General features: G+C 52.6%; 1 protein-coding gene across 3 annotated transcripts in view; it reads right to left on the bottom strand.

The window, feature by feature from the left end:
* The window catches only part of SNX8 (sorting nexin 8), a 36,973-nt gene extending 31,852 nt beyond the window's left edge, over positions 1-5,121 (bottom strand). For all 3 annotated transcript variants that reach the window (XM_040267347.1, XM_040267353.1, XM_040267360.1), the window contains exon 1: positions 5,025-5,121. In XM_040267347.1, the coding sequence (XP_040123281.1) occupies positions 5,025-5,118 (94 nt within the window). In that variant the 5' untranslated portion in view covers positions 5,119-5,121. The remainder of the gene's footprint in view (positions 1-5,024) is intronic.
* Between the last annotated feature and the right edge of the window lie 6,082 nt (positions 5,122-11,203).

Raw genomic sequence — 11,203 nt, 5'->3', positions numbered from 1 at the left:
GTGTGTGTGTGTGTGTGTGTGTGTGTGTGTGTGTGTGTGTGTGTGTGAGAGAGAGAGAGAGAGAGAGAGAGAGAGAGAGAGAGAGAGAGAGAGAGAGAGAGAGAGTTCAAAGAGCATTAACACCCATTTAAATAACACTCGCACAGCTACCATTGTAATGTGATACGATCGTAAAGAACACGCAGGATAAGAATGGAACTCTGCGGAGTTTCCCGGGGGTGCAGTGTGTCAGGACTCCGCACTTCTACGGCAGGTCCCATCGCTGGCTGGGGAACTAAGATCCTACATGCGGCAAAAAAAAAAAAAAAAACACATGTAATTCTATTCCAACAGCAGAGCCCTGTCTCCATTAGCAGATGCTGGGATATAAAGAAAAATAATGGTTTCTGTCCCTCAGGAGCTGACAACAGAAATGTGTGTGACGGAGGGAGAGAGGTGGACAGGAAGGTATTTTTTTGTCCCAACGCAGATGGCACTTTAAAGTATGATTTAATCCGTCAAATGCATACATCTCAAGCGACAGCTCAGTGAACTGCCTGACAAATGCATCCAGGCAGAGCGGCGGCATCCGGGTGGTCGCGGGAGCACAGGCGGCATGGAGAGCACGCGGGTGGGGTGGGGGGAGGGTGTGGAGACCACGGAGGCGCGCAGAGAGGCCGGCGGCCAGCTGCAGAGTCGCTCGGAGGACAAACAGAGTTCAGGTCTGACCCCTCAGAAAGCCTCCCCAAGGCTTGGGAGGACGAACAGCTCAGAGCTTCCTGACCGAGCGGCAGGTACGGCGTACATTCAGCGAGGGGCTACAGCAGAAGGGACACGCACTCAGGACGCGGCGCTTTCACTGCCAAGGTCTGGAGTCCAACCCCTGGTCAGGGAGCTAAGATCCCAGGAGCTGTGAGGCGCAGGGAAGAAGGAAAGAAGGAAGCGAAGACCGAGTTGAGGTCTGCAGGGTTGCAGGAGAGCAGGGCTGGGACCAGTGGTAATCTGTACTCTTATCCAGTATGATGCAATTCCCAAAATCAGGTTAGACAAGCAAGCACCCATCACACTCATTCTTAGGCACTCCAGGGCATCATCGCTGAGCTGTATAACCTCTGAACAGACCGTGAAATAAACTCTCATGCTGCAATCAGAAAACAGGGTTCCAGTCAATCAGATATTTTGATGGTTACAATTTTAATATGAAATCCACAACAGGTCTAAGACCAAAATACAAAAAGAACAGCAACAAAGCAAAAAAAAAAAAAAATCCCATAAAAAAATGGGCCAAAGATAAGAACAGTCAGTTCAGGAAGGTCATACAAGATCAAAGCATCATAAGAAACTAAACCTCACTGATAATTGAAGAAATAGAAATTAAAACAAAAATAAAACAAGTTCTTAATTTCTCTAATGCTGAAGCAATTTTTTTTAAAAAAAACACGGCACTTAACGGTGATGAGGTTACAAGGAGAAGATGCATTCTGTTACAGGTATAAACTGGCAACAGCTATCAGAGACGACAATTTGTCAGTATTTGTTAAAACAAAACAACGTGCAACTGTGCTTCCCTGGGGGCTCAGTGGTAAAGAATCCGCCCGCCAATGCAGGAGACACAGGACTGATCCCTGATCCCGGAAGATCCCACATGCTCAGAGCAACTAAGCTGTGCTCTAGAGCCCAGAACCCACAGTTACTGAACGCTGTGCCAGAGAGCCTGTGCTCTGCAACAAAACAGCCCACCGCAATGAGAGGCCCACGCACCACAACCAGAGAGTGACCCCTCGTCAGCTGCAACTAGAGAAAAGCCCAGGCAGCGAGAAAGACCCAGCACAGCCAAAAACAGATGATTTCTTTAAACCGTGTGCAACCCTATGGCCCAGCGATCCCACTCCTTGGGGCGTTTAAGGCAGAATGTGAGTGCCTGCTCAGTCACTCGGTCGTGTCCAACTCTTGCAACCCTATGGACTACAGCCCACCAGGCTCCTCTGTCCACGGGATTTCCCAGGCAAGAGTACTGGAGTGGGCTGCCGTTTCCTCCCCCAGGGGATCTTCCCGACCCAGGGATCGAACCCGAGTCGTCTGCATCTCCTGCACCGGCAAGTGGGTTCCTTACTGATGAGCCACCTTGGGCAGCCCTTCCAGCAGACTGATGACCTCTAAAGGACCCACACCCTAATCGCAGAAACTGTGAACCTGTTAGACTACACAGTAAAGGAGAACTTCAAGTGCCGATACAATGCAGGTTGCTGATCAGCCGACATTAAGACTGGGAGAATCCTACTGGGTTACCAGGTGGGCCCAAAGTGACCCGAGGGGCCCTTAGAAGTGGAAGAAGTGGACAGAAGAAAGAGTCAGAGACGGGACAGGTCAGGCTGGCGCGGCCTGGAGCAGCTGGAGCAAGGGGTTATCATGCGGAAGGCAAAGACCAAGAAACGGCTTCTCCCCCAGGGCCTCAGGGTGGAACGCAGCCCTCCCCACAGCCAGATTTTAGCTCAGGGAAACCTGTCTGGCTACAGACCTCCTGGACTGTAAAATGAGAACTTTCTGCTGGTTAAGCCACTTTGTGTGTGGCCATTTTTGTTACAGCAGCAGCAGAAAACCAATATACAACCGTAGGGAAACAGGCGCGGAGGCGCGAGGAGGCATGCGCTGTCTGAGCACACGAGTGTAAACACAGAAACAGTGTGAGAGGGTCCCTCCCAAACTGGTAAGAGGGGGTGAGTGCCAATCTACACTGTTCTCAGTGGTGTTTGCCTTTTTTTTTTTTTTTGGAGGGGAAATGCGGTTGTCTACATATTGTAAAATTGAAAGTTAAATTTTTAGGAAGGGAGTTAACACTCACAGCTTAAGCTTCCAGGGATTACAATCTGCTATGATTCTTGGGGCTCCCCTGCAGCACGGGGGATAAGAACCTGCCTGCCAGTGCAGGGCACCCAGGCGGGGTCCCTGGTCTGGGGGGACTCCACATGCTGGGGGCCAACGGGAGCCAGTGCGCCCCAGCCACCGAGCCGGCCTGCTGCAACGGCTGAAGCCTCCGCGCCCAGAGCCTGTGCGCCACTGCGCGAGAAGCACCACAAGGAGAGGCCCACGCAGGGTAAGGAGGAGCAGCCCCTGCTCCACGCAACTGGAGCAAGCCCTCTCTCAGCAACAAAGACCCAGGGCAGCCAAAAAAAAATTAACTTAAAAAAAAATTTTTTTAAACATTAAGCCTGAAAACCACAGTGAACATCATTTTTTCCGACAATCCCAAAGGCACTATGAAAACCTAGACCCCCATGGTCCCCACAGCTAATACTAATAGTGAGCTACAGCTGTGCGGGCAGAACACCAGCAAAGATGGAATTCCACAAGCCACAGCTTCTTCAACAGTCAAAGTCAACCTTTGCTTGAGCAAAGGCACCTGAAACAGGCTGGCTGACCGGCCCACGCTGGGCTCAAACGTGTGACCTCCTGAACACAACGTTCTAACCATGAGCGCGAGCCGTCACACGCTACCCCTTACAAAGCTACAAGTGAAAGGAAAAATAAAGGCCAAGGGTGGGGAGTGGCGGGTCTGGTGTCTAAAGGCACTCAGGCCAATCCGGAGCACTGTCCACCCCCACCCGGCTCCCAGCAACTTCACTCCACTCCCCTCTCCTTTTCTCCCTAGTGAATATCGTGTTTGGACAAAATTCACTCTCAAAGACGTATTTTCTGATTGCAGCCCATCTAACCACCATCCCCAGCACAACATACCCTCTTAATACTGCCCACTGTGGGCAGGCCACTTACCTCTCGGTTTTAGCTTTCCCAGTTTTGTTTTTTTTTAAGTGCTTTTTTTTGGTTGGTGTTGTGTTTTTCCTCTACCACACTACCTCCCTCAACTGGACGCCTAATGTTAACAAAATCACCACGGCCCCTAACAAGGCCAGCTGCCAGTCTCAGAGAGCGGGGGTGGCTGACTCCATGATGGCGGCCGGTGGGTGAGTCCTGCAGGAAACATTCAGGCTGTCCTTGCACCTGCAAAGAGAGGCCAGAACGACCACCACATCCAGCAACTCTGAACTGCTTTACAATCCCCAGGGGAAGAAGCGTTCCTGCTCAAACGCCTCATGTTTCCACAAGTGACCTGGACAAGGAGTCCAGTGTGGGCACCTGAAACAGGCTGGCTGACCGGCCCACGCTGGGCTCAGACGTGTGACCTCCTGAACACAACGTTCTAACCGTGAGCGCGAGCCGTCACATGCTACCCCTTACAAAGCTACAAGTGAAAGGAAAAATAAAGGCCAAGGGTGGGGAGCGGCGGGTCTGGTGTCTAAAGGCAGACTCACCCAGGGTCTTCAGGGCACTCAGGCCAACCCAGAGCACTGTCCACCCCCACCGCAGCCCCCAGCAACTTCACTCCACTCCCATCTTCTTTTCTCCCTAAGGAATCAACCGTCTTACAGCCCTTCAGGACTCACTTTAAGCATGAGCTTCTCAGGGACACCTTCCAGACCCTCCAAACGGAGTTTCCAACTTGTGCCGCCGCCACCACCAAGAAGCTGCAGTAACTCACACCCACATGTATCCTCCAGTTGGAAGGCTAGAGGGGGTACCATCTAAATGGGGCCATCCTAGAAAAGCCAAGCCTCCCGCGTGCTTCTCAGTGTTCACGCTCACCCACTAAGAAAAGCACTTACGCAGAAACACGGCGGGCTGGCCGAAGAAACGCCCAAGTCCTGAGCCGCCACAGTATGTGCCAAGGCCCGGCAAGTCCAGGGACAGGCGGAGGGCAGATGGGCACGCAGGAAGCGCGGGGCGGGCGGGTCCTGCGGCCCCGAGGGACCCGGACAGTCCCGGGGAGACGCAGGCAGAAGCGCGCGGAGAGGCGCAAACCCGGACAGGTGCTGGGGTTCTGAGCCGCGGAGCCACGCGCCCTCCTGGGCGTGGACCGGGAGGGGCCGTGAGAGGGGAGGACCCAGCAGGCGCGGGGAGTCCGGGGCCAGGAAGCGAGCCGAAGGCCGCAGGGCCTCAGCGGGCGCGGGCCGGAGCCGCGCGGGGCCTGGGGGCGGTGCCTGCCATACCTGCCGCCGGCGGGTCCGCCTCCTCGTCCGCCTCTGCCTCAGCAGCCGCAGCTCCGGGCGCGGTGGGCAGCGGGTCCATCGCGCCGCCGGTCATGTGAGCGCTCGCCACGTGCCTTCCTCTGCGCCCGCCGGCCTGGGCCCGGCCTCGCCCCGCCCACGCCCTGGGTTGGCCCCGCCCACTCCCGGCCTAGCCCCGCCCCCCCCCGGCCGGCCCCCCCCGCTCGCGGCCTCGCCATGCCCCCGCACCGGGTCCGCCCCGCCCACTCCCGACGTCGCCCCGCCCACTTCTCCGCCTCTTCCCGCCCCGCCCCGGCTCAGCTGCCACGCGGAGGGCAGGTGGCGCGGTCCAGGCGCGCGGTCGGCGTCCAGCGTCCGCCTCTCCCTCACCCGCCCGGTCCACGGCTGCCTTCCCCCAGGCCCCCACTCACTCACTCATCCATTTATTCTCTCACCCTCTGGTCCGCTCGCTCGCCCACTTCCTCGGTCGTCCGCCCGCTGGTCCATCCGCTCGTTCGTTCAGCGACTCGCTCACCAGCTCCCTTAGGCACCTGGTCATTCAGTCGTTCACTCACTCACTCAGGTCCCCGGACTGCCCCCTGGAGGCCAGGCGGGCCTGTGCATTTGGTACCCTCCCCTATCCGGAGGACGGAGTGGAGCGGGCGCCCCGACTTCAGAACAAGACTGTGGGAGCGCCGCACGAGAGCGCTCCCCCGGCCCTGGCCGGGTTAAGGGATCCCGGGATGCGGAGAGCCTCAGCTGAGGCTGGAGGAATGAGGAATTCGGCGGGAGGAAGGAGCGGGTGCCCACAGGCCCCGAGGCATCGCACAGCTGCAAACGCTGTGGTCTTCCTGGAGCTAAAAGCGGAGGCCGAAGAGGAAGCTGGAGCGACTGGTAGGGCTCCGTTAGGGAGGGCCTTGTTCCCAAGGTAAGGACCGTGGACCTGCTAATACCGGGACAACCGTTAACGCGCAGGGAGCCAGTAACAGCAATCAAGAGCCAGAGCCCCAGTCAGGGTCCTAGGAAGGAATCCCCTCCCCAGGGAGCTAGTTCTCTTTGCTACAGTCACCGGACATCTTTGTGAGCCGACCAACAACGATGCTGTCCCCCAGCACAACTGAGGAAGTGGTGTGCCTCTTCCAGAGACCAGCATGGAGAAGCTTTCCCAAGTCTCAGCGGGATACTGTTTCCTTCCGCCACCGCAGGCTTCCTTTAAGCTGGTTTTGCATCAAATGATGTGCTCAGCACTTTCTCCCCTCCCAGGGGCGCGCGCGCACACACACACACACACACACACTGTCATCCTCTGTCTCCCACTCCCTCCCTCTCTCTCCATCTCTCTAACTTCCTGGAAGTATTTGCTACAGATCTGTGTCCCTCCATAAGATCCTTATTCGGTGCTTCAACACCTTGAAAACGTGAGGCATTAAACAAGCATCAAGTGAGACATTACACAAGAATAACAGCATGCGTGCTGAGTCGCTTCAGCCGTGTCCGACTCTTTGCGACCCTGTGGACTGCAGCCTGACAGGCTCCTCCGTCCGTGGGATTCTCCAGGCAGGAATACTGGAGTGGGATACCGTGCCCTCCTCCAGGGGAGCTTCCACCCTAGGGATCGAACCCACATCTCTTGCGTCTCCTGCGCTGACAGATGGGTTCTTTACCGCTAGTGCCCCCTGGGAAGCCGCACAAATAACAGCATATTAAATTTATTATTTTACTTGAACGCCCCTGACATGGTCAGGCAGCCTCTGCTGCAGTTCAGTGTCTGCACCTTGGCTGCAGTAACCACCTGGCAGCACTTACATATACCCCGCCTGAAGCCCACCCTCAGAAGTTCTGATTTAATTGGTCTCAGGTATGGTCCAAACTCGGGATTTTTTTTTTTAAGCTCCCTGGATGATGCTAAGGTGCAGCCTAGGGGGAAAACCACTGCTCTACGTTGAAAGTTTGTTTTATCCTTGCAAACATTTCTTGAGCATCTGCTCAGTTGGGAATTCTGTTTGTCATGGGAGAGGAGAGTGAGGGACCCCACATAGGGCTAACCAGGAGAGGTCCCCACCTTCCAAATTTTCCGGTGGAATTGATCAGAGGAGCAGAACACAGCAGGGTCCTCACACCATACGGTGTGCGCCGAGGGCTGCAAGCACGGGCGCTGTGGGAGGAGAGATGAATGGTTGCTTCCACTGTGACAGGCTGTGAATGCCTCCAGGAGAGAGGAATTCAGCCCTTACGAGCTGTGGGCTACACTGCCAGACATCGCTAACAGTGGAAGCATGCTTGGGAAACACGCGTCGAAATATGTCTGCCTGTAATGTCTTTAGATCCTCGCCAGAGAAGCCTAATCCCTATGCTATTTCTGTTTCATTCAGGAAATGGTAAATAGAAAATGGAATCTCTGCTTTTTTAAACCCTTTGATTAGTGGCACGAATTCAGTTACATTAAGACTATTAACGTTTTCTGAGTCACTTTGTTCACTTTCCCTTCAGGAAAACGAGAACTGTGTAAGGGAACCGACAGAACTCGGGACGCAGGATACTGAGGCTGGGGCCCCCTGTGCAGGTGGAAAGGGGCCAAAGGGCTCTCACCGGTCGCCCTGCAGAGATGCAAGCATCTCCAGGTCCTGCTAAAGGCCTTTGCAGAGAGCCACTAGAATGCCTCGGGGAGGATGTCCTCCTCGGGCTTATTAATAACCGTACACGTGTTTGTCAGTGCAGGCTTGATCACGCTGCAGTAACAATCTCCAGTCTCAGGCCAGAAACAACAGAGGAGCTGTATTCAGCAGCAGCCCTCGGAAACCCGGGATGAGCGGGCAGCCACCACTCTGGATTCCTGCCCTCCTGACAAAGGGAAAGTGCTCGGAGCGTCTAACTGCTCTGGCTCAGAAGCACCACAAGGCTTCTACTCACGACTCATTGGCCAGAACTCGTCATGGCTATACCCAACCACAACTGGAACATTTTACTATGCCCCTGGAAGACAGCCAGCCAGAAAGGCCTGATACACAGCACTAAACGCTAACCAAACTAACCAAGCTAACATTTACTGAACATGCCTATTATGTACCGAGCACTCTTACATGTGCCTTTTACTTAGAAACTCATCGACTCCTCACGATAAATCTAGAAAATAGTAGTATGATTATCCCCATTTTGGCCAGGAAAGTTCAACCCTCTAAGACCCCACAGCTAGTCGATAAAAGATCTGGGGTTCAAACCCACACTGTCTGGGGCCAGAGAGCATCCTCAGAGCCCCTGCAGCACTTCCCCTGTGCTATAAAGCCGGCAGTTTATCTTCAAATGTCCTAACCCGCAAATTCTGCTCCACTCATAAACACTCCCCTTGTTTTGGGAGGCTGGTAGGGAAGCTGCCTGTGGCTCTGAACCATAACACAGGGAAGAGGAAGAACTCTAAAAGTACAGAAAATTATAGTTTCATTAATAATATCAATCATCCCAAATTTTTAAAAAAATACTAGGTTTCAAACACTACGCTAATTGACAAACCAGTATCATCTCATTTAATACTTCGACAATCATGAAATCAAATCCTCTTCTGACCCTACAGGTTACCTGCTCACACAGCGCCTCTCCAGTATCCATTCTACAATTCCTGCCTGGGGCAGTCCAGCAGCTAACACTGTACTTCCATTGCGGGGGTGCAGGTTTAATCCCTGGTCAGGGAACTAAAGTTTCCATCCCTGGTGAAGGAACTAAGGTTGTCAGAGAACTGAGATCCCACATGTTTCACAGCACAGCCAAATAATCCTGTAAGTAAATAAACATTAATAAAATTCCTGCCTGGAGTAAAGGGGTTTGCTCCATGAGCAAACCTCCATGAGCCCCAGGAAGCTTTAAATATCTCAGAGAAGTTTGCTGTCCTAATCAAACTTTATTTGGGGGGTTTCTATGTTTTTATTTGACTGAGTGAGATCTTGGCTCCAACACCAGGGACTGAACCCGAATTCTCTGAGTTGGGCTCCCAAGTGGCGCTAGTGGTAAAGACCCCGCCTGCCAGCGCAGAAGACATAAGAAATTAAGGCCCCATCCCTGGCTCAGGAAGATCCCCTGGAGAAGGAAATGTCAACCACTCCAGCACTCTTGCCTGGGAAATCCCACGGACAGAGCCTGGCAGGCTCCAGTCCATGGCATCGCGAAGAGACGGACACAGCTGAGCGCGCGCACACATTTGTAACCAGTGGGCCACCAGGGAAGTCCCTGTCCTAATTCGACTTTGGACAAGCTACTTAACCTGCTTCCGTTTGCTCACATGTAAAATGGATTTATCAAGATAACATGCTCCAAAAAGTTGCCCTGGCTCGAAGTTTTTAATAAGAGACTTCTTGTGACGGTCTGAACCGACGCAGAAGTACATTCACTCTGTTCCCCAAACAGAAATGCGAGCTAACATTTTACCCCAAAACTATTTTTTATTACATATCTGGATTCAAAAGCAAGAAAGAGTGCCCCATAGGGGGAACTTTAAGTTACAGGGATGAACAAAAACTGAAGGAAACAGCTCACAGAGCTTTCAGAAGTGCTATAAGACCCTAGGAACTTGGGTTAAGGCGAAAGGAAGGCTTAGGTCCCAGCAAGCACGGGAGACAGAGCTGAACTTCCTAGACAAAATCAGGATTAATGGAGGGCTGACCCACCAGCCTCCAGAGCAGCATGGAAGCTGGCTGTCCACAGTGGACCAAGAGTGGAAAAGGAATAATCCTTGAGGCAATCCCACTCCAAGATATTTACCCACAAAAAATAAAAGCATATGTCCACCAAAAAAAGGCTCATTCCTAGAAGCCACATGCAAAGAGCTGAAAGCTGGAAATAACCCAAATGTCTATTAACAACAGGCTGGATGAACATATTGCTGTGGAGTCATAGAATAGATCGCTGCACCACAATAAAAACAAAAGCACAAAACGGTAACATGAGTCCTGGGAAGCAGGGTATTGCTATGACAGATACCTAAGAATGTGGAACTGACTTCAGAATTAGGTAATGAGTAGAGACTGGAAAAATTTTAAGAAGCACAATAGAAGACACCTTGGTTGCCTTGACTAGACTGTTAGTAGGCAGTTAACCATGGATATTAACCATTCTGCTAACTGTGGTAAAGATAACCTGTATCAGCTTAGATGGTGGTACTTAAATGGTCATAAACAGACTGTTGGTGGCAATAAGGACACTTCAGCCAAGGGCTCAGAGGAAATGAGGAACATATTGTTGGAAACTGGATGAAAACGGGCTCGTGTTCTGGAGTGACAGAGAGCTTAGCTGAACTGTATCCCACAGTTATATGGAAAAGAACTTATCCAGGTTGCAAAGTGAAAGTCGCTCAGTCGCATCCGACTCTTTGCAACCCCATGGACTACGCGGTCCGTGGAATTCTCCAGGCCAGAACACTGGAGTGGGTAGCCTTTCCCTTCTCCAGGGGATCTTCCCAACCCAGGGGTTGTCTCCCACATTGCAGGTGGATTCTTTACCAGCTGAGCCACCAGGGAAGCCCAAGAATATTGGAGTGGGCAGCCTAGGAGGCTCAGCATCAGGAAACTGTGCTTTGGAGAGAAAGCCAAGGCTGTGGCTGAACAGCGCTTTTCCAGTGCCGAGAAAGGAACGGAACGTCTGGTGACACAGAGGGCTCTTGGAAGAGATCAGGTCTCTTCGAAGTGAAAATAGAGATGGAATTACCCAGGAAAGACCTGTGGATGAGCCCCTTTTCCAGTGACGTCCATGGGAGAGCCATAGGTTCCTGAGCATGTTTTATCAGTAGAAATACTGCCAGCTAGGGTGGACAGGGACAAAGAAACAAGAAATGAAGGCTGCCTGACCCTCAAAATTCCACAGGCAGGAAAGAGCCTCATAATACTACTCAGCTGCAAACATGTGCTAACCCTTGATGAAAAAGCAAGAAGACTGAGGGTGGGGCCGTGGGCCCAGAGGGCAGAACAGGAAGCCACAGAGGAGAATTCCTAGGCCTTGAAACCTGAGTGTGCACCAATTTTCAAAACGTTAATATTTATTTACTTACTTGGTGCACCAGGTGTGAGTTGCAACACACAAGATCTTTTTAATCTTTTAAATTGTTTACTTAGTTATCCTTTCGTCTGCATAGGTCTTCCTTGCTTTGTGCAGACTCTCTGGCTGCGGCGAGTGGGGCGTGAGAGCTTCTCACTGCGGCG

This window comes from Oryx dammah, unplaced genomic scaffold, assembly GCF_014754425.2.
Source record: "Oryx dammah isolate SB20612 unplaced genomic scaffold, SCBI_Odam_1.1 HiC_scaffold_2, whole genome shotgun sequence".
Lineage (NCBI taxonomy): Eukaryota > Metazoa > Chordata > Mammalia > Artiodactyla > Bovidae > Oryx > Oryx dammah.
Note: the sequence above shows the minus strand (reverse complement) of the source record. Positions and strands in the feature narration are given on the sequence as shown.